Source organism: Labeo rohita, chromosome 17 (assembly GCF_022985175.1).
Source record: "Labeo rohita strain BAU-BD-2019 chromosome 17, IGBB_LRoh.1.0, whole genome shotgun sequence".
NCBI classification, from domain to species: domain Eukaryota; kingdom Metazoa; phylum Chordata; class Actinopteri; order Cypriniformes; family Cyprinidae; genus Labeo; species Labeo rohita.
The window spans coordinates 9,168,403-9,193,086 of NC_066885.1; the positions used below are offsets into that span (position 1 = coordinate 9,168,403).

Here is a 24,684-nt window from a genome sequence, read left to right on the forward strand (position 1 = left end):
GTCTACTGTTTCAGTCTTAAACGTGACGCAAAAACCACAATAATTATGTTTGGTATATCAAGACATTAGTCAATGTCATGCAGCCCTCACTTGACTCTTGTGTTGTCTGTTGTCATAACTTGTTAAAGTTGACTTAGTTTGTTTGTCATTTTGCAGATTTACAGGTGCCAGTGACTGAGCCTGACATCAATAACCGTTTGGAGTCTCTGTGTCTCAGCATGACTGAACACGCTCTGGGAGGTACGTGTCCACTTCTTGTTCAGTTTATAAATACTGCACTTAAAGGTACAGTTCACCCAAAAATGAAAATAACATCTCATTAAGTTCGGGGTCAGCAAGTTATGTATTTATTTTATTTTTTTTTTTTTTTTTTCTTTTAAGGAAATAATACTTTTATTCAAGAAGGATACATTAAATTGATCAAAAGTGATGGTAAAGACATTTATGTCAATTTCTATTTTAAGTGTTTTGAACTTTCTATTCATCAAAGAACCCTGGAAAAAAATGTATCATCTCATTTCCCAAAAAAATTAAGCAGCACTGTTTTGGACATTAATAATAAGAAAAAATATCTTGAGGACCAAATCAGCATATTAGAATGATTAGCATTTCAATATTTATTACAATAACAACAGTTATTTTGAAACTGTAATATTTCACAATATCACTGTTTTACTGTTATATTTTTATCAAATAAATGCAGCCTTGGCAAGCATAAGAAACTTCTTTTAAAAAATGTGACCCTGGACCACAAAACCAGTCATAAGGGTCAATTTTTTTTTTACATCAAATGAGATGTATACATCATCTGAAAGCTTGGACAGGACAATTTTTGGCCGAGATAGAACTATTCGAAAATCTGGAATCTGACGGTGCAAAAAAATCAAAATATTGAGAAAATCCCATTTAAAGTTGTCCACATGAAGTTCTAAGCAATGCATATTACTAAACAAAAATTAAGTTTTGATATATTTACGGTAGAAAATTTACAAAATATCTTCATGGAACATGATCTTTACTTAATATCCTAATGATTGTTGGCATAAAAGAAAAATTGATAATTTTGACCCATGCAACGTATTGTGGGCTATTGCTACAAATATACCCATGCAACTTATGACTAGTTTTGTGGTCCAGAGTCACAAATCATAAAAATCTTTTTTCACTATGCTATGTACAGATATTAACATGTGAAACTCTGAAAACAGAAACTACTTGTCTAATCGTAGTTATGCAGTCTTTACTATGTTATTTGAAGATATTAACATTTTGATGTCTGAATACTCAGTACTCGTCTTTTGGTACGAGCTGATGAATTCGGATGTTTTTAGTATTGCATAATGCTTGTTTACCAATCTGTGCAACAAACTCGTCTGATTTTATCCCCAATCCATGAGAACGGAATTTGAGGAAATGGTTGGGTCTATGCTGACCATGGCAGGATCATGAAATCCCACAGGACGGTTTCTGTTAGCAGTATCCCGTCTGACACTCATTCAAAAGGTCAAAAAGCCTTTTGAAGTCTTGTTTTCCTTTGAAAATCATTTTCTTCTCCACATTTTAATTTTCCTTTTTGAGGTGTTTCTTTGGTGGGAGCTTTAGAGGATGCATCAGACACAACAATCTTCAAAAAAGAAAATATTGTGACTATCAGTTTCAGACAGGAAGGAGCGTTACTTTGTATCCACACGCCGCGGGATCAATGCATTGAGCATTCCCATGTGAAGTGGAGGTTTTCTTTGCATAAAGAGTGTTTTTTTCTCTCCGGGCTGACACACAGAGGCTTTCAGTGCAGTGGGCTCGGCGCTGGACAAGCACAGCTTTGTGTTGGGGGAGTGCAGGGAGACAGACAGGAGAGAGGCAGGCAGACAGGCTGAATCAGGGAGACGGGCAGAAGCAGTGGGCAGCTCTGCGGTGAGCTCAGGAATGCCCCGCTCGCTCCACAGCGGCCAACAGAGCCCGTAGTGTTCTTGTGGCAACGTACCCCTAGACTTCCCCCCTCTCAGGACCTCCACCTCTTCTGGTCAGCAGCCTGCCTGGGAGTTTTGTGTGCCCTCATTACGCAGAATGAGACTGCTTGCTCTGTGAAACTGTACGCTCGGGAAGTCCATTTTAAATGGACCAGAAGCAAAAAAAAACTGATTAATTGAATTTTTTGAGTCACTCAGAGGCTTCCCAGAAGTCCTGTGTGTGATTTTCTAGTAAGTGATATAAGTTACACTACCATTCAGAAATTTTGGGTTAGAAATGTTGGTTTGTTTTGTTTTTGTTTTGGAAAAAATTGAACATTTTTATTCATTTAATACTTTTTTTTTCAATTACGCATTAAGTTATATAACCATATTACATTACCATTCAAAAGTTTAGGGTAAGGACATTATCAAAAAATAACACTTTTATTCAGCTGGGATAATTGCTTGACATTTTCATTTTAATATTGTAAATATTGTACAGTTACAATACTGTTCAAAGTTTTTGGCTCTTGAATGTTTTTGTTTGTTTTTTGTTTTTTTTAAGAAATTATACTTTTGCATTAAATTGATTAAAAGTGACAACTGTTTTCTATGGAAGCCTGTTTCCACCACTGACTTAAAAATTAAAAAGTTATTTGCGAGTTTACATCTCAAAATTCTGACTTTTCTCAAACTTGCATGATATAAACTCGCAATTCTGACTTTTTTTCTCAGAATTGCATGATGTAAATTCGCAATTCTGACTTATTTTTTTAGAATTGCATGATATAAAGCCACAATTCTGACTTTTTTTTCTCAAAATTGCATGATATAAAGTCATAGTTCGTACCCTTTTTTCTCAAAATTGATATAAACCCACCATTTGTTACTTGTTTCTCACAATAGCATGATATAAACTCACAATTCTGACTTTTCTGTCAGAATTGCATGACATAAACTCACAATTATGACTTATTTCTCAGAATTCTGTGATAAACTCACAATTCTGACTTTTCTGTCAGAATTGCATGACATAAACTCGCAATTATGACTTATTTCTCAGAATTCTGTGATAAACTCACAATTCTGACTTTTTTCTCAGAATTTCAATATAAACTTGGAATTCTGATTTTCCTGCAGAATTGCATGACGTAAACTCGCAATTCTGACTTTTTTCTCACAATTGTGTGATATGAACCCACAATTCTGACTTTTTTCTTAAAATTGCATGATATAAATTCACAATTCTGACCTTTTTCTCAAAATAGCGTGATAGAAATTCGCAATTCTGACTTATTTTTTTAGAATTGCATGATATAAAGCCACAATTCTGACTTTTTTCTCAAAATTGCATGATATAAATTCACAGTTCTTACCCTTTTTTTTCTCAAAATTGATATAAACCCACCATTTGTTACTTGTTTCTCACAATTGCATGCTATAAAGTCACAATTCTGACTTATTTCTCAGAATTCTGTGATAAACTCAAAATTCTGACTTTTTTTCTCACAATTGTGTGATATAAACCCACAATTCTGACTTTTTTTTCTCACAATTGTGTGATATAAACCCACAATTCTGACTTTTTTCTTAAAATTGGATGATATAAATTCGCAATTCTGACCTTTTTTCTCAAAATTGCATGATATAAACTCACAATTCTGACTTTTTTCTCAGAATTGGTGATATAAACTCACAATTCTGACTTTTCTGTCAGAATTGCATGACATAAACTCGCAATTATGACTTATTTCTCAGAATTCTGTGATAAACTCACAATTCTGACTTTTTTCTCAGAATTTCAATATAAACTTGGAATTCTGATTTTCCTGCAGAATTGCATGACGTAAACTCGCAATTCTGACTTTTTTCTCACAATTGTGTGATATGAACCCACAATTCTGACTTTTTTCTTAAAATTGCATGATATAAATTCGCAGTTCTTACCCTTTTTCTCAAAATAGCGTGATAGAAATTCGCAATTCTGACTTATTTTTTTAGAATTGCATGATATAAAGCCACAGTTCTGACTTTTTTCTCAAAATTGCATGATATAAATTCGCAGTTCTTACCCTTTTTTTTCTCAAAATTGACATAAACCCACCATTTGTTACTTGTTTCTCACAATTGCATGCTATAAAGTCACAATTCTGACTTATTTCTCAGAATTCTGTGATAAACTCAAAATTCTGACTTTTTTTCTCACAATTGTGTGATATAAACCCACAATTCTGACTTTTTTTCTCACAATTGTGTGATATAAACCCACAATTCTGACTTTTTTCTTAAAATTGGATGATATAAATTCGCAATTCTGACCTTTTTTCTCAAAATTGCATGATATAAACTCACAATTCTGACTTTTTTCTCAGAATTGCGTGATATAAACCCATAGTTCTGACTTTTTTCTCAGAATTGGTGATATAAACTCACAATTCTGACTTTTCTGTCAGAATTGCATGACGTAAACTCACAATTCTGACTTATTTCTCAGAATTGCGTGATACAAACCCACAATTCTGACTTTTTTCTCAAAATTGCATGATAGAAATTCGCAATTCTGACCTTTTTTCTCGAAATTGTGATATAAACCCGCAATTCTGACTTTTTTCTCAAAATAACATGATATAAACTTGCAATTCTGACTTTTCTCTCAGAATTGCATGACTTAAACTCACAATCTGACTTATTTCTCTAAATAGCATGATATAAACTCAAAATTCTGACTTTTTTCTCAAAATTGCATGATATAAATTTGCAATTATGACTTTTTTCTCAGAAATGCCTGCTGCAAACTCACAATTCTGACTTTTTTTAGGATTGCATGATATAAACTTGAAAATCTGACTTTTTTAAAATCAGAATTAAGAGATATAAACTCACAGCTGTGAGAAATAAAGTCCAGTTCTGCAGAGAAAAAGAACTGATAAAAGAGAATAAGACTGATATGTTTTCAGAACTGTGAGTCTATATCTTGTGATTCTGACCTTATAAATCACCGTTGTCAGTTTATATCACGTAATTCTGAGAAAAAAAAAGTTAAAATTGTCAGTTGGTATCACTCGGTTCTGAGAAAAAAAGTTAAAATTATGAGATGTAAATTTGCAATTGCGAGAAAAAAAGTTAGAATTGATATAAAAATTCGCAATTCCCTTTTTAATTTTTTTTTATTCAGTGGCAAAATGGGCTTATTAAGCACCAAATCAGTTTATTACAATGATTTCTGAAGGATCATGTGACACTGAAGACTGGAGTAATGATGCTGAAAATTCAGCTTTGATATCACAGGAATAAATTACATTGTGAAATATAGTCAAATAAAAAAACAGTTATTTTAAATAGTAAACACATTTCACAATATTACTGTTCTGACTATTTTTGATCAAATAAATCCAGCCTTGGTCAGCATTACAGACTCAACCCAAAACTTTTGACAGTGGTGTACATATGATTGAACAGAAGATGGCAAAATGTTCATTTTTGGGTGAAAGGTTCACAAAGTGATCCAGAGTTGCACTTGATTGTGTTCACAAACTCCAATGTCACTTGTTTCCATAGATGGCGTTGATCGAACCTCAACCATCTGAGAGAAGAAAAGAGGGCGCACAGGGAGACGGCATGCCTGGCAGCAGTGGGAAAGGTCATCACGAGGTCACGAGCCCCTCTGCCTATAAACTCCCCCCCTCCACCTGCTCACCTACCAATGCCAAATAGCCAATAGGAGAGGTGGGGCGTGGTCTACACAGTGCCATTCACCATTTTCTGAAAGGCTTAACACAAGCAAGTTCTGTCACCATGACTACTTCAGCGTGTTTACATTCGAGTTTGGGAGAAAATCACATCTTCAACACTTCCTTAGAAGAACGCCGCAAAGGGTCTACGTGTCGACAGGCCATTAGAGGGGGTCCGTAACGCAACGGAGACAACTCGAAGCGTTCAGGTGTCTGTCTGGGAGGTCACGAAATCCAAACCAGCCAGCAGACGAAACCAGATCAAGACGTAGTTACAGATTCGATCTCTGTGCCTCTGTGCAGATGCTAAAAATATTACGTTATAGTATGTTTACACGTAATACTGTCAAGAAAATCAGAAGTCATTTTTTTCAGGTGCGAGCGTTGTCAAAATCCGAGGACGTGTCGGTGTACAGCTTTAGGTTCCTAAATGGCTTCATAGTTTACAATTGTGTTTGTATTTACTGTTTTCTTGTTCTAGTTTTCGTTCGTGCCAGCAGGAAAGCTGATTTACAACACTACAAAGACAGTCAGAGCTACGGATGGTACTCAGAAGAAAGAGAGGGAGTGTGAGAGCAGCGATGGGAAAGGATACAGGAAGTAATGTCAGTGGAAGGGTCTGTAGAGGGAGCGAGGAATGTCAAACATGGATTCTGACGTAAGGAACAGTCGAGGGAGATCAGGAGGTCAGAGGAGTGGAGTAGAGGAGAAATGCCAGCAAATGCAAGTAGATGGAAAGGTGGAAGAGGAGCAGGTGAACACGGAGGTCAGTGGTCCAGACAGTCCAGACAGAATATGCAGAAAATATATATATATATATAATAGAAATATTTTTTGATTAAAAATATATATAATTTTTTATTTAAATATATTTTATATCTTATTTATATTTTAATATATTTAGATTAAAATATAAATAAAATTGTTAAATATATTTAAATAAAATTATATATATATATATTTTATTTAAATATATTCAATATTTTATTTATATTTTAATATATTTACATTAAAATAAACCAATAAATATATATTTAAATAAAATTATATATATATATATATATATAATTTTTATTTAAATATATTTTCAATATTTTATTTCTATTTTAATATATTTAGATTAAAATATAAATAAAAATATTAAATATATTTAAATAAAATTTATATATATATATATATATATATATATATATACTTTTTTATTTAAATATATTTTTAATATTTGATTTATATTTTAATATATTTAGATTAAAATATAAATAAAAAAATAAAAATATATTTAAGTAAAATTTATATATATATACATTAAATAAAATAAATTGAAATAAAAAATTATACGTATATATTACCTATATTTTTGTTGGAAAATTCATGGTAAAATGTGTTAAACAGACCTTTTATTTGTGTCTGAAAGCATAAACATGCTTGGGAGAATTGTACAGCTTCATGAATGATGTACTGTGGGAATCTGCGGAGATTTCCTTAAATTCCGTGATGGAAAATGTTTTACGAATATTTTTGTATGCATAAATGTTTTTTTTTAATCTGTTAATGCACAGTCGTAGATTGATTGTTTTGCGATTTTGGGAAGATTACAGTCGTCGTATGGAGGTTTTCAGCTGGTTTCTGTGTATTTGGGATATCACATGTGTGGTACAGGGAGAAATATACAGTATGTCACATAAGGAAAAAACACTAATACACCAGTTACTAGTACAGAGCGCCATCTTGTGGTGAAACTGTGCAATAGTCACCAATAAGTGAGGCTAGAGTCTTTTTTTTTTACAGTATTGTCTTAATATCAGCCAATAGTTAATCATGCCAGGTATAAAAAGTAGAACGTTTACATTAAGAGCTTTTAGTTTTGGACTCTTACAAGTGAAGATCTGATTTTCTGCATGGAAAGGGTCTGAAAGGGTTATTTTTTTGCTTTAATTGTTTTAATCCGGGACACAAAGTCCCTTTATGAGGGTGTTCAGTGATTGTTAATGTATCCTATTTAGAGTTTTACCTATAGTAACTTTGCTTTTCCTGCCCTTGGTGCTGTGAATCCTTGCTGAAACCATCAAAAGTGAATTTGCAATAACGTGCAATAGACTCTTCATCAGCAACATGGTGTGAATCATAGGGCTGAGGGGGATCCGGGGGTCTCGGAAAGAGGAACTGGACTGACAGACTCGGCCCTCTCCTCCAAATTCCCCAGTGCAGGATTGTTGTATCCCGTACGTCCTCGTGTGAAGGGATTCGCCGGCCTGCAACTTGACGCACCTACCCACACCTCAAGTGTTTTATGCTTTTTGGCTCATCCAAAGAAACCAGTCATGATTTAACGGACAGTAAGAGGCACTTTCGCATCCGCTGAGTGTCGACCGACGCGGTTCGAGCTGCCTAAATGAAAGAATGTTGACTATGCAGTGTGTTGGCTTCATAAGCGAGTTGGTGCCTCCAAACTAGTGCATGAAATGCCTTAAACGGAATGGTAGCCGGTGTTTTACAAGCATGTTAGCAAATCATGTGGCATCTAGAGGTGCATTTATGTGTGTATTAAGCCACTCATCACTGCCATTTGAAAACAATTAGCAGATTCAAATGATTATTTATTCTTTTCTATTATTGATGCAGAGGTTATTGTATTCATTAGATGTATTATTTAAGATACCTTGTGTATTAACTTTTGCTATGGCTGGTAACCATAAGTACATCTCAAATAACAACCTAGTTATTTTTTGACGTTTGTTTTCCCAATTTGCATTCTTTGTTATCTAAACAAAAAAAAACATACCTGATAGTCAAAAGACATATCAGTTTTCTTGTCGTTATGTTTTAATATTGCTGTTTTCTTTTCTTTCTTGTGAGTATCTATAAATGCTTATATTTTGCTAACTCTCCCCGGATGGTGTATTTTAAAGAAATTTGTTTTTTTATATTACCACGTTATAAACAAAGAGCCAGTCGTTTTTGTTTTGTTTTTTTGAGATTTCGCTGTTTTTCTGTTGCTGTTTTTCACCTCAGCTGTTACGGTGTTTTATGGTAGCCCGTTACTGCCACTGAATAAAAATTTAAAAAAAAAAATGTATTGTGACTTTTTAACTCACAGTTCTGACTTTTTTTTTCCCTGTCAAAATTGCATGATACAAACGTGCAATTCTGTCTTTTTTCTCAGAATTGAGATATAAACTCGCAATTGCATGTTATAAAGTCAGAATTGCGAGATATAAACTCACTATTCTAAGAACATATTAGTCTTCTTTAACCTCAAAATTATCGCAATTATATCTTACAATTCTGAGGAAAGAAATGTCAGAACTGCGAGAAAAAAGTCAGAAATGCAAGAAAGTAAGCCGCATTTGCAAGAAAAAAATCAGACTTTATTGCGCGTTTATCTCACAATTCTGAGAAAAAAGTCAGAACTACAAGATAGAAACTCGCATTTGCAAGAAAGAAAAAAAATTGCGTTTTTATCTTGCAATGCCGCCTTTTTCTTGTAATTGTGAGCTAATATTTAAAATTTTGAGAAAAAAGTCAGAATTGCAAGACTGAAACTCGCATTTGTGAGAAAAAAAAGAATTGCGATTTTATATCTTATAATTTTAAGAAAAAGTCAGAATTGCGAAAAAATAGAATTGTGGGACAGAAACTCACATTTGCGAGAAAAAAAGAATTGCAAAGTTTTTTGTCGCAATTCTGACTTTATTTCTCACAATTGCAAGTTTATACCTTACAATTCTGAGAAAAAAGTCAGAATTGGGAGCAATTCTATCTTTATTTCTCTTATTTGTGAGTTTATTATTTTTTTCTTGCATTTGCAAGGAAAAAAATTACTTTGGAAAGAATGAATTGGGAGTTTTTATCTCGCAGTTCTGACTTTACTTCTCTTAATTGCAAGTTTATATCTTACAATTTTGAGAAAAAAGTCAGAATTGTGAGAAAAAAGTCTGAATTGCGGGACATTACCATTTGCGGGGAAAAAAAGAATTGCAACTTTTTATGTTGCAATTCTGACTTTATTTCTCGCAATTGCGTGTTTTTATCTTACAATTTTAAGAAAAAAGTCAGAATTACGAGACAGAAACTCCCACTTGAGAGGAAAAAAAGAATTGCAAGTTTTTTATGTCACAATTCTGACTTTATTTCTCACAATTACGAGTTTATATCTTACAATTCTGAAAAAAAAAGTCAGAATTGGGAGTTTTTATCTCACAGTTCTGGCTTTATTTCTCTTAATTATTTCTCTTAATTGTCTCTTAATTATTTCTCTTTAGTATTTCTCTTAATTGCAAGTTTATTATTTTTTCTCGCATTTGCGATGATAAAAGTTAGAATTGCAAATAAGAAACTGAATTTGCAGAAAAATTTAATTTGGAAAGAATGAATTGGGAGTTTTTATCTCACAGTTCTGACTTTATTTCTCCTAAAAGTTTATATTTTAAAATTTTGAGAAAAAAAAAATCAGAACTGGAGATGGAAACAAGCATTTGCGAGAAAAGAAAAGAATTGCAAGTTTTTATCTGGAAATTTAGATTTTTTTCTTGCAGTTGCGAGTTTATATCTTACAATTCTGAGAAAAAAAGTCAGAATTGCAAGAAAGAAACTCAGAATTGGGAGTTTTTATTTCACAATTCTAGCTTTATTTCTCTTAATTGCAAGTTTATTATTTTTTCTCAAAAAAAAAAATTCTAAAAAAAGTTAGAATTGCAGAAAAGAAACTTGCATTTGCGAATAAAAATTGAATTTGGAATGAATTGGGAGTTTTTATCTCGCAGTTCTGACTTTAATCCTCTTAATTGCAAGTTTATATCTTACAATCTAGAAAAAATGTCAGAATTGGAGATGGAAACTCGCATTTGCAAGAAAAGAAAAGAATTGCAAGTTTTAATCTAGCAATTTTGACTTTTTCTTGCAGTTGCGAGTTTATATCTTACAATTCTGAGAAGAAAAAAAAAGTCAGAATTGCAAGAAAGACACTCAGAACTGGAAGTTCTTATCTCGCAATTCTGACTTTTTTTCTCCAAATTGGGAGATATAAACTCGCAATTAAGAGAAACAATTACGTGAAAAAAGTCAGAATTGTGAGAGAGAAACTAGCATTTGCGAGAAAAAAATTGCAAGGTTTTTTTTTAGCAAAATAAAAAGTCACAATAAAATTTTATTTTAAATTCAGTGGCGGAAACGGTCTTCCATAGTGTTTAATGCCAAATACATATGGCGTAGCGTCATTGCGTAGTTCTTTGCGAAAAATGCTGCTCGCTCGTGATTGGATAACGAAGAATGACGCGTATTCAGCTCCCACGACGATCTCGAGATTTTTTCCCTCAGTGCGAAAAAGCGTTTCACTTGTTTCTGTCCAAACGCGTTCGACTGCAAACATGCAGCAAAATGACAGATGCTGTAACAGTGTTAACATTTACATGCTACCTTGGAATTCCGGAAAAAAAAATTAAACTAGCGTTTTAGCATTGACTAAACTTTTTTCTTAACCTTACGTTGTTTTCTAAAAGTTTTAGCTTGTCGGAACTTATCTGATTGATTTTATTTTATTTTTTTTTTATTTGATGTTTCCCCTCAATTCTCAAACAAGGGTCTTGCTTTACTACGCTCTTTGATTTTATTTTTATTGTTTTTTGTGTTATTTTCAAGAGCCGATGTCCTGTATTGACTGCAGGCTGACGTACATATGCGTATATAAAAATATATATATTTTAAAAGAATCTTATGTTTATGAAACGATAAAACCAAATAAAAACCGTGGAAAAAAAAAAACAAAACGTGAAAAAAAGGTAATTTATATTAGAGATGCATGCAAGAGGCTGGGAAGTCATATCTAGAATAACAAATGGCAGTGCCTTTTTTTGTATTCAGACATTTACCCCAAATGTAAATGATTTTATATGGCTCTAAAATATAGAGATAAGCAAGACGCATTGATGGTCAAAACTTCAAATCATACAAAGTCCATACGAGCTGATTCTGACGCGTTTGCTCTGAAGGAGCGTGCTGGTAGTTCATGGGAATCTGTATGCTTTAGGTACTTCAGTGCTGTTATGAAGTTATGATTATATCTGTCTGTACAACACAGAGATGTGTATATATTTTTTGTTTGTACGTGTGCGAGTGTGACACTGTATCCAGGTGAGAAACCGGATTGTCTTTGTAATTTTTGTACATATACTTTCTTAGTTGCGTCATAACGTGGATGGCTTCGTCGGAGGCTGTTTGTCCACTTCCTGTTACCTGTGAGGCGTCACATCTCGTGTTACGTCTTCTGCTCATCCTAGCGCAGGTTTTAAACATCTTTACTGAAATAAACACAACTTTAGTCAATAAAGAGAGGGATTCTGTAATCTCATTCCCTCTGGTTCGTGGCCTTGTGAGTGTGTGTTTATTTGTGCGTTAATGGGAGATTGTACTGTTTGTTTGTGTGTCCGTAATGTTCCGCCAACTGAATGTGTTTTTGTCCGTTTTATTTGGTCTGTGTTAAATGCTTGACATCTTTGTAATAACCACAGACGAAAAGTATTAAAGAGTAACTTTTGAAAAGGACACAGCGTGTTTCATCCTTTCAATGCAGCTGTTGAATGGTGTGGAGGAGGAAGCTTTGCTCATACTGAGGGTAACTAACCACATGAGTCTGTGAGGAATTTAGTGCCTCTCTCGGTTTCAACCAATTAGAGAGCTCGAAACTGATTTTTACTGCCAAGAGGTGGGGCTTTCTGTACAAAAAGATTGATGTCAAAAAATGCTGAGTCACTCTCAGCTCACTGTTTTATGAACTCATTTATGGTGAGCTAATGAAAGTGTCACATAGATGTGCTGTGGTGTTCATGGAAAATATGGGAAAGGATTAGGAAGTGATTTCTTTAATCCAAATTGTGTGAAAGTGATATAAAAATTATTAAAAAATAGAATTTCACCATGAAAATGAACAAAAAAAATAATAATAATAATTGGACTACTTTCATGGTAGAAGAAAACATCATTTTCACCCTAAAAGAAAATAATAAGATTTAAGAATGAGTAATTTAATTTAAATTACTTAATCTATAAATATGTATAATATTAAATTACTTAATCATTTATATATATATATATATATTATATACATATATTTATATGTTAAATTGCTTAAAATATATATACATATGTGTGTGTGTGTGTGTGTGTGTGTGTGTAAAATTAAATTACACATATTTTTATATTATATTAAATTGCTGAATAATTTAAGTAATCATATGTGTATTTAATATTAAGTTAATTTATATATATAGTAATTAAATATTATATATATTTATATATATTTTTAAATTACTTAATTTATATATATATATATAACTAAATTATACACATATGTATTAATTTACTTTATATAATATTAAATTGCTGAATAATTTAAGTAATAATTTTTGTATTTAATATTAAGTTAATTTATATATATATATATATATATATATATACACACAATATTAAATAACGTATATATAGTAATTAAATATTATATATATTTATATTTATATATATATTAATATACATAGAATTAAAGTACTTTATATATACACACACACACACATATATTAAGTTACATAATACAGTATTTATTAATTTAAGTAATAATTTAAATGTGTGTGTGTATTTAATATTTCTCTGATTTCAAAGTTTCACGCAAGAAAATATAAATGAAAGTAATAAAAAATAAACCACCCTCAAACATCCTTAGGTTACATGACATAAATGGTAAATTTAAATTGTAAAACATTTATTAAAAAGACTATTTTGACTAGTTTCTCACAATAATGAAAATTAGATTTTTTTATTTAACATTACAGTATTGTAAATTTGATGTTGGGGTGAAATATAACATTTGTGTTTCCACCCTTTACTGCTTCCCATGTTTTGCATACCAACACCACTCAAGAACAACAACAACAAGGAACCCTTTATAAATAACACGACCATTCCAACATATTTTACCCAAGATTTTTATTATTTTAAGCTGAAAATGATGACAAACATCAATAGTAAAGTATTTGAAAGGCTCTCTGAGTCTTTCGTTTAAAGAAGGCCACATGAATAACACCCAGTTCTCAATATCAAGTGCTCATTTTCATAATGAATCCACTGATATGACATGATTGTGACATTGAACACCTCAATGTTTTAGAATAAAAAAAAAAGGTCACCACACAGGCAATACAACAGTATCAGTAAATCCACAGTATCCGTCAGTTGAGATTAATACAATTTTCTACAATGATCCCTATGTATATAGTCTAAAACCTTAACTCAAAAACACATCGTAGACACCCAAGAACAGGTAAACATGCATCAAAGGAAAAATACAAAATATGCTCTACAAATGTAGAATCTTAAAATATCTTTTAGTTGGATTCCATCTTATTTGAATTACAAAGATCACATTTACCACTACAGCTATGTTTTGTATTCTTCATGCTGTAAGTCAATCCCCACAATGTGCAAAATCAGATATTACGTAGACCTCGACTGTACCTTTCACCTTTGGTCTTTTTTCTAACAAATTAAAGACGACCTTCAGAGTGTAAACAACATTGATAGCCAAACAGACAGGACATTCAGAAGGCTGGAGCTGGTTATCACGTCATCACAGAACATCCAACACATCAGACTCAACAGCTCATTTCAAACATAAAATAATAGTGGTGCACAAAACATGTAAATACAGTCAATAATAAGCTCAAATGAACATTTAAAGGGACAGTGCACCAAAATGCAAATTTGGTCATTTACTCACCCTAATGTTATTTTAAATCTGCATGACTTTCTTTCTTCTGCTGAAAAATGGATGTTTTTGTTGTTACAATAAATTGTCTGATTAATAGATACTTTTTTAATAAGTAAAAAAAAAACTACTGGACTAAAGTGACTTAGGTTTACTTGATTATCCATACATTTTTTAAATTTCTTTCTTTCTCTTTTCCTTTTATATTAAGAAAAATCACATTAAAATGTGGTTATCACTATGATGTATCAGGCTTTTGAGGAACTTTTATTTATATATCTTTTTATCATCATTGTAGTGCACTAAATTATATTTTTTAAAGCTATAGGGGTTTGATCATAAAACTAACAATTTAAACATCATTTTTCAAAGATATATATGTAACTCAGGACAACAAAACCAAGTAAGGGTAATTTTTTTTAAATTGAGATATATATATATATATATATATATATATATATATATCCTTATATCATATTATATGAGCCATAAAAGCCAGATGTGTCAAATATAATACTCACAAAAAAAGTATAATTTTTTTTAAATGTTATATATATATATATATATATATATATATATATATATATATAGTATTATATTTATTTACATATTCTCTATATACACAGATACATATATATATGTATATATAAAATCCATATTTCATACAACATGAGTCATAACAGCCTGATAACAAGCTTCAATAAATGGCACCATCACAATATATATATATATATATATATATATATTCCCTATATTATACTATATGAGCCATAAAAGCCTGATATATTAAATATAACACTTAAATATAACACAAAAAAAAAGCTTTGATAAATGGCTCCATTGCAAAAATACATTTTTTTTTTTTGTATATCGTATTATTTTGTATATTGTATATCATATATTTATATTGTATTATATTTAATACACCTGGCTTTTATGGCTCATATAGTATAATATAGGGGAACTATATTTCATAATATATGACCCAGAAAATCTTGATACATCTAATGTAACTCTCAATAAAAATAAAATACAATCTTCAATAAATGGCTCCATTAAAAATATATATAGAGATTTTATCCTACTATTATTTCATGTCAGGGTTAAGGTAAACGTGGGTGAATAAATATGGACATTTTGCAATTTTGGGTGAACTATCCTTTTAAGAGCAAATGATAATTTGGGTCAGGGCACAATTATTAACTGATGCACAGGACACATTATATTAAATATTACATTTTAAGACAACACAGCCATAATATGTTTTCAGCACATAGTAAAACAACAATAAAACCGATCTGGATTTATTCACTTATAAAAAGTGCCGCTTTGTAATACTATGTTCTTTTTGGACCATAATAATACCATGATAATCTCTGAAGTACCTTGTAAATATCAAGGTGTATGAATATTGGTAATCATTTAGTGGTTATATTCAGCACATCACCAGTACTATTGTGTAGTTAAAAGAGTAAAACTGAATACTCAGAATGACACGTACCTCCCTATTCAGAAAATAAAAACACTTTGTTGCGTTTCTCAAGCAGCTCAATTGCGTTTAATAGAGCGCAAATGTGACCCAACCGGAAAGAGATGTAAACAAATTTTCGGTTGGTTTGGTGTTTGTCAGTTTAGTGAGGTCAAATTGTGCTAATTTAGGACGTCCTTCAAAACACAATGCTTCCATGTAACAGTAATAGCCACAGTCCCGTCAATAGAGGCTCCCATAGCTCTACTGACTTAACGTGCACAAAACACACAGACACATAGACACACATGATACAGAATAGACGGTGTTACCGACGTGACCATCCCAGAGGTGGGTGGGACACTATGTTACACAGCAGCAGTGCCTCGTCCGGAGGCAGAACCAGAGATGACTCCTTTGAAGCGTTTGAGAAGAGGGCTGGTCAGAGTGTTTTGGCAGTGGAGAACGAACACGGACCCTCTCAGCTCCGGATCAGGGTCAGGAACTCGTCTCGTGTCTTGGGGTCTTCACGGAAAACGCCCAGCATGGTGCTGGTCATAGTCTTGCTGTTCATCTTCTGGACACCTCGCATAACCATACACATGTGACTGGAGAAGAAATAAATCTTGAGGATTGGTCATACTTATTACATTGTAAAAAAAAAAAAAATAGATAGACACAGATAGATAGGGACTGGAGAACAGTAAAGAGAAAAAAAAATCTTGATATTTGGTCTTTCCTAGCATTACACTGTGAAAAATGAAATAAAATAATTTAACTTGTGACTGGAGAACAGTAAAGGTAATTTGGTCTTTCCCAGCATTACATTATAAAAAAATAAACTAAAACAAAAATTTCCTTGTGACTGAAGAACAGTCTTGATATTTGGTCTTTCCTAGCACTAGACTGTGAAAAAATAAAATAATAAAATAATAAAATAAAATAAAATACAATTTAACTTGTGACAGGAGAACAGTAAAAGAAAGAAATAATTCTTGAAATTTGGTCTTTCATAGCATTACACTGTAAATAATAAAATAAAATAATACAAAATAAAAAAAGAAAGAAATCTTGATATTTGGTCTTCCTTAGCATTACATTGTAAATAAAATAAAATAAAATAATACAACAAAAAAATAAATAAATAAATACAATCAAATAAAATAAAATATAATTTAACTTGTGACTGGAGAACAGTGAAGGTAAGAAATAATTCTTGAAATTTGGTTATTATTAAATTTGGCTATCTTTGATAGCATTACACTGTAAATAATAAAATAAAATAAAATAAAATAAAATAAAATAATGAAATAAAAAAACAAATCTTGATATTTGGTCTTTCTTAGCATTACACTGTAAATAAAATAAAATAATACAACAACAACAAAAAAAAATTAATAAATAAAATAAAATATAATTTTACTTGTGCCTGGAGAACAGTAAACAGAAGAAAAAAATCTTGATATTTGGTCTTTCATAGCACTACACTGTGAAAAAATAAAATAAAATAAAATAAAATAATAAAATAAAATTTAACTTGTGACTGGAGAACAGTAAAAGTAAGAAATAATTCTTGAAATTTGGTCTTTCATAGCATTACACTGTAAATAATAAAATAAAATTAAATAAAATAATAATAAAAAAATTTAAATAAAATATAATTTAACTTGTGATTGGAGAATAGTAAAGGTAAGAAATAATTCTTGAAATTTGATCTTTCATAGCATTACACTGTAAATAATAAAATAAAATAATAAAAAAAGAAATAAATCTTGATATTTGGTCTTTCTTAGCATTACATTGTAAATAAAATAAAAAAATACAAATATTTAAAAAAAATAAAAAAATAAAATAAATAAATAAATAAATCAAATTTAACTTGTGATTGCAGAACAACAAATAGAAGAAATAAATCTTGATATCTGGTCATTGTCAGCATTACATTGTAAATAAAACGTTGAACTTGAATTTTTACATTACATACGTTGCTTCAATGACCACCCCGACACCAGCAGGCTTTAACGCTTCAGTGATGGCGACTGCAATCTGTTTGGTTAGACGCTCCTGAACTGAAATAAGACAAGCAACAAGACAAGTTTTCAAGTTTTTAGTGAAACAAACAAGGATTTTCAAGGAATATAAATATTATTACATGCAACTGTTTCTTTGAAAGAGAAAAAAAGACCATTACCTTGCAATCTCCTGCTGTATATCTCAACAATCCTGCCGCAAAACAAAAAGCATATTTAATAATTAAGCTACATTTCTACACAATATACTTTCATGATAAAGACTTTGTTGCTCAGGGATTTTATTTGTTATGATAATGACACAAAACCTTGGCCGACTGTATATTTAGTAAAAACGAACACATTTTATTCAAAAACACTAAATGCAAACTAACAATGAGCACAATTTCAGTTGAGACACTTGCTAACTGAAAATATTTCATTTAAGTTCTTAATTAATAATATGTGTATTTGTGGAAAATGTATAAATATAATTTTTTTTCCACTTTACTCATGAAAATAGATCAAATGCAATAAATCCCTTTCACTGTTGGGATATAATATCAAACATAACTTATTATCAAACTGTGTTTCATGACTGATCATTTGTACTGACTGCTGTTGTCATGTGTTCATTAGTGGAGTGCAGTGTTACGGTTGGTACATAGTGAAATGGCTAAGCCACAGGTATTGGGGTCAGATTGGATCAAGCTTCTCTTTGTCACTCTCACATTGTGTCTAATCCTCTTACAGACACTTACACTCTCTCTGCTTTAAACAAACACACACACAGAGGCGTGTGCACCTTGATTTCACAGACAAACAACACCCCTGAGGGGAAGAAAGTCATTAATGCCCTTTACTCAAGCAAATGCTACTGAAAAAAAAGCTGCCTTGTGGCAGGATAAATTTGCACGCCCATAAAGGAATCCATTAAAATTCAATACACCACTAGGAAAACAGAAATTCACCTGCAATGCTCCCAAAAGCATTTGGACACTTAAGCCATACTCATTGAGGATAGACTACATCATATGACAAAATCTAAAACATATTTTAAAGAAGGAAAGCATACTCTTCCAGTAAAACATTTCACTAAATGTTATATATATTTTTTAAATCATGTTGATCCCATATACAAATTTTAACCGGAAAAAAAATTAAACTAAAACTAAAAACTAAATTAAAGGGGTCATCGGATGCCCATTTTCCACAAGTTGATATGATTCTTTAGGGTCTTCATAAAAAGTCTAAGCTCTGCGAAAATCATCCTGTTCTGGTCGAGGCTGTTTTAAATGTTAATGAGCTCTGCTCTGCTCGCCCCGCCCCTCTTTTCTCTCTGTGGAGTGACGAGCCTGTTTATTTTAGCCGCATTTAGCCGCTAAACTTGCTAACTAGCACGTTATTAGGAAAGCTGATTGCAGAGATTCATAAAAAAAAAACAAAAAACCTTGTACTCACTTCTGCCGTAAGTGAAGCTGGATCACGAACGATTCGCACAAACATAGACGCATTTATGTAGATCGGGAGGCGCATTCCCTTCACAAACAAACTTAATCCACTGCACCTTCAGCGGCTCAGGTGTCAGGAGTAAATGACGACCACTATGTTCATTATTACAAACAGCAACACAACACCTCAATCACTCAATCGGAGATATTCTTGTCTAACTTACATCCCTGCTCCAGCATCAAACAATGGAGGTCGGACTGTTACAGCTGATCTGAGGTAAGACGCTCATGTCAATCAACTATCGTGTGAGCGGCCTCTGTCGGTGTTACGCCACACAGACAGGCATCTGAGAATGGCTCAATTTGAAAAAGGGAATATTATTTTTACAGATTAATTAAAAACCACTGCATGAATTTTCATCATTATAGGATAGATTTGTACATACACTGCCAACACACATTAATGTTCAAACAACATGTAAAACTGAACTTAGCATCCAATGACCCCTTTAAGGGAATGCAGATATAGGTAGATGATGTGGTTTGGTGTGCACATTAAGATGATTTTAAAACAGACACACCCAATAACAGTTTATGACAGTCATGTGACCTGGTGATTGGTTATGTTGTATTTCAATTTGACGATCTTGCATTTGTTTAACATTAACTAATGCAAACATGTCTATATTGAATGTGATGTAGGACTGGTGGAAGTGTCCAAATACTTTTTGCGGCTAGTGTTTGCTTCTTCATATTTGTTTACATTGTACATACCTTGCTAATTTACTCAGACCAAGAACCCTCTTGTTTGGAAGGTAACCTATATGCACCTGTGAAAAAAACACAACACATTAATACAAAGACAAAGCAACAAAACAGGATTTGTATGCACAATTTTACAACTAGTAACATGTAATAAAAGCAGTGCACTTTCACGCCTCATTAAAAGTACAAAAACAATGTCCAAATCATGCAACGTGACTGTCATAATCATAACATGTTTGATATTAACTTGCAAAACTGCGGAAAAAAGGCTTTCTGTGTGAGCTCTCTGAGAGCCACAGACTGCTTGACAGAGAGCAAAACAAAAAAGTGAAAATACATCTGTGCTAAACTTACAATTAGCCTCCAACTCACACATTTGTGAGTAAAATCTGTTAGACATCATTTCGTCGCCCAGAGTGAAGATTCAGTCGCATATGTGGGTGATTTACTCGCATTATAGAGGGCTGTAAAACGGATGTTCATGCAAAACCAGACTAAGCATATTTACACCATCTGAATTGTTTGCTTTTCTCTATATAGTGCACTATGTGCCATTCACTGTACAGAAAATACTAATTCTGTGAACAAGTGACCAGTTTCAGCCGCAGCTTCAGCGTCTATTATTTATAGTGTAGGGGGCGGGACTCTTTGGATTCTATAAGGCATTTGATTGGATAGAAAGTGTGATGAGAAGCTGAAGTGCAGGGTGATGTCATCAAAACCGTTGATTCATACTGGCAGAAGTCAATTGTTTTAAAACCTTAAGGCTAACATATTCATACTAAAAAAAAGCAAAAAAAACTTCCATTTTGATTTCATGAGGACTGTAATTCACATAGTGAAGACTTTTATTTTTACATTTATTTATTCAATTTCAGTAAGCTATTAGCTGAGTACTATACTGTTAAGTAAATAGACTTTAATAGATTTCTAGATTTCTATCGTTTTTGTCCTTTTGTTTGCAATTTTCTTCTTTGGTTTTATTACATTACTGACTGTTTACATTTCTTCAATAATAGAATGAGGATTTATTTTGTTTATTTAAATTAGCCTAGTATTAATTTCTCCTGTGGTACTGTAATAGGTATCAAGATATGCAAGCTATCAAAAATGTCCAGCAAAATACAATATATGTTACTAAATAACTAAGATTTTGGTCATATTGCCCTCTCCTAATCGTGTTACATAACCATGACTATAATATTAACCAAAATAATCATAACTAAGATTTTTGCCGAAATCAAGCAGCCCATGGCACAGCACCAAACAAGAAGTTAAGGTTGCAGAGAGCCATATCTGTGCATATGCTCGGAAATGACTGCACATCTGACAGCCTCCAACCTAACCTCCTCTCTGCCGTCCAACTCAAATGTCAGCAACAATTTGATGAAACAGCCCAGAGAAAGGGCAGCATCAACAGACATGCGAGGATTTTCTTTTTTCCCTCTTCTGCTCTGTGTTCTGATGCGATAATCCTGCATGTCACTGAACCCTCTTGGCCTTCTTTCAGGGCCGTCAAACTCCACTCGACATCCTTCAAAAGCATCAATCGAGCTTTACTGACAACTACAGAGCACCTGGGAAATGAGCAAAGCGCTTGTTGCAGCTTAATCCATTTTAGACCAACAGGTAAGACATGTGGCGGCTGTATGGTAGATATGTTTAAAAGAAAGCGCACCTGTTCGGCTCAGTGTTCGTGATGGACACTACAAGTGCTGTGCGGACAATCACGGAGACGGTGGACGCTGAAGCGCAAACAAGAGGGCCAAAAATGAAAGGGAACGGGTGTACGCCTCTTTGAAAGAAATTGGTGAGTCATTATCTTGTTGCAGATGCGGCGAGTGGCGAGGTAAATAGATGAGAAGGGATAAGGGGCCGCGCCGATGACGACAGGGAGCTATCAGCGGGGGATGCAGCGGAAACGACGGCCCTCCAACCGCATCTGACAAACAAAATTGCAAGTGGCGGAAAAAAAACATTCAGTGCGCTTGATCAATGGCTCAGTCTATCATCAGCAGCCATTTATGCCGTGACAGGATCGGCGGTGTCGCTTTTGTCTTAAATGGCAGACACCTGCAGTGCTATGAGCTGGAGGGAGGTACTAAATGTCAAACCTGGAGGATTAAGAGTGGGCATTGTTTTGGAGTGGATCACGGACCCGATATTCCAGCTTTGTCCTTGTTTCCTTCTAGATTTAATTATGGCTAATTAACTTGGTTATTGACAGATTACCCATAAACTTATATTTTTTTCTCAGGTGCATCAGAAAACAGGAAGCTGTTGTTATGTAAGTGAGTCTTACAAAAAAGAAAAGTACAGGGCATATTTCACCCCACAATCAATTACATGTTTACTTTAAAAAAAAAAGAAAGAAAATAAAGCCATCATGATAATTAAGCACATTTGCCACCAAATTCTCTTTATTGTAATTTATTAATTCAAATCACCCTGATTATAGTCAACATACATAAAAACACTACTTATTTGAGCAATAAAAATAAAATGTAAAAATATAAATTTTAATAATATTGCATGTAATGCAGATTTTTTGCATTACAATAGGTTTCATAAAAATAATGTACAATATAAAAAAAATATACAGTCCCAAATATAGGCTTTATATGTCTTCAGAATAATTTATTTCATTCTAGAATTTTTTTTATGCATATTGTATTTTGCGTATTGATTTGGGGGTGAAATAATAAAGAAGTAATAAATAAATAAATATATAATAAATAAATAAATAAATAAATAAGAAGAAGAAATAATACATGCATGTAAAAATAAAAACAACTTAAACATAAAATAATTAATTATATACATACATTATTACTTATTACAATTATTAATTACTTAAAAATATTCTAAATTATATATATATATATATATATATATATATATATATATAATAAAATTACATTTTAAGCTTGAATAAAATGAATAACCTTACATAAGAAAAAAAAATTATAGAAAAGACATTATTAAACCCTTATACAATACGGTAATGGTGTGACTATAAAAATATAACTAATAAAATAAGAAATAACAATTCATGCATTTAAAAAAATAATTACATTTTTATTTACTTTTTTAATTATATAATTTTTTTAATTAAATATACACGCACACATATATATATATATATATTTACATGATATTGGTGCGACAAATTAATTTTAATTATAAATGAAAAATATAACTAAAAAAATAAAAAGTAATAATACATGCATTTAAAAAATAATTTTAATTTAATTTTTATTTATTTAACAATATTTTTAATTAAATATTTTATTATATATATATATATATATATATATATATATATACACACACACACAGATATATACACACACACACACACATATTTTAAGCTTGAATAAAATGTTAATGTTAATGTTAAACAAAGTTACACAATTTTTAAAACTACATATAGAGTATGTAAATAAAGGTACATAAAGGTTTGTCTTTTAAATATGGTCATTTAAACTTCACTGCAAGGGCGACATATGAATATTGCTGTTAATGAGTATAAAAAGATTAGTCTTACCCGGCCAAAAATGGGAACTAAATGGTGTTCACACATGGAAAACATGTCAATATCCTTCACGATCACCATCTCATCATGGTCTTCATCAAAGATTGCATCATTCAGGACATCTGCAAGGAGGTACAACAACAAATCAAGAAGATCAGACTGGTCACTGTCAGGTGAGTGATATGACACCTGATGACATCATGAAATCATTAAATTTCAACCCATAAGTTCTTCCTGTTGTGGCCCTGTGTCATTTCTCTTAGCTCATATCATTGTTCAAACATATTCTGTTTTATCTAGTTGAAATGCACTGTCTTTTCTTGTGGGGCTTTTTAATTTCCTGGCCGCCTATCTCTGGGAAGGTTTCCGTGGAAACATGGCAAACTGATGGCGGGGCTTCAGGGTTTTGTTGAGATGTGACTCTCATATGTGTTGTTGCCACTTTTGTGTAGTCACTGTTTGAGGGCAGAAAGCAATCAATTTACAGGCTGTTTTTATGTCTACGATCACTTCAGCAACAGGTGCATTCAACAGGTATCACAACACTAAATCCTAACTCATTTTTTTTTTTTTTTACATTTTCTGAAAAAACCAAGCAGTGTTTGGCCAAGCAAAACTCCTCATCATGATGGCAGGGTGTTGCTAAGGTGTTAAAGGTCTCAAAACATCTAGGATTTTTTTGCTCACTAGATACAGCCCTGTCACGATTATTAATTCTGCACAGATAATTATTGTCCTATTAATAATTCAGATTTAATGATCTTTCTCTGTTTGCTCATATTATAATAAATAAATGCAAAAAAATAACAGCAAATAAAATAAAAAGTAATAATACATGCATTTAAAAATAAATATTTAACTATTCATTTATTTATGTAAAACTATTAAATTAAAAATATCGTAAAAATTAAATATTTTATTTTAATAAATTAATAATAAAATAACATTTTAAATTTGAATAAAATGAATAAACTTTAATTTTTTTAAATTGTACAAAATATGAAAATTAAAAAAAAATTAA

The 24,684-nt window shown here is 31.9% G+C and overlaps 2 protein-coding genes across 4 annotated transcripts in view; one reads left to right on the top strand and one right to left on the bottom strand.

Annotated features, from left to right (window-relative positions):
- Window positions 1-6,697, top strand: part of samd4a (sterile alpha motif domain containing 4A) — a 61,536-nt gene extending 54,839 nt beyond the window's left edge. For 2 of the 3 annotated variants that reach the window (XM_051132575.1, XM_051132577.1), the window contains exons 12-13: window positions 157-240; window positions 5,511-6,697. In XM_051132575.1, coding sequence (XP_050988532.1) covers window positions 157-240; window positions 5,511-5,539 — 113 coding nt within the window. In that variant the 3' untranslated portion in view covers window positions 5,540-6,697. The remainder of the gene's footprint in view (window positions 1-156; window positions 241-5,510) is intronic. The other variant, XR_007829512.1, reaches the window with a different exon arrangement.
- Window positions 6,698-13,640: 6,943 nt separating this feature from the next.
- gch1 (GTP cyclohydrolase 1) overlaps window positions 13,641-24,684 on the bottom strand; it is a 16,915-nt gene continuing 5,871 nt past the window's right edge. Inside the window, exons 2-6 of the mRNA XM_051132583.1 lie at window positions 23,676-23,785; window positions 20,138-20,193; window positions 18,095-18,126; window positions 17,888-17,972; window positions 13,641-16,511 (exon numbers count right to left, since the gene is read on the bottom strand). Of these exons, the coding sequence (XP_050988540.1) occupies window positions 16,385-16,511; window positions 17,888-17,972; window positions 18,095-18,126; window positions 20,138-20,193; window positions 23,676-23,785 (410 nt within the window). The 3' untranslated portion in view covers window positions 13,641-16,384. The remainder of the gene's footprint in view (window positions 16,512-17,887; window positions 17,973-18,094; window positions 18,127-20,137; window positions 20,194-23,675; window positions 23,786-24,684) is intronic.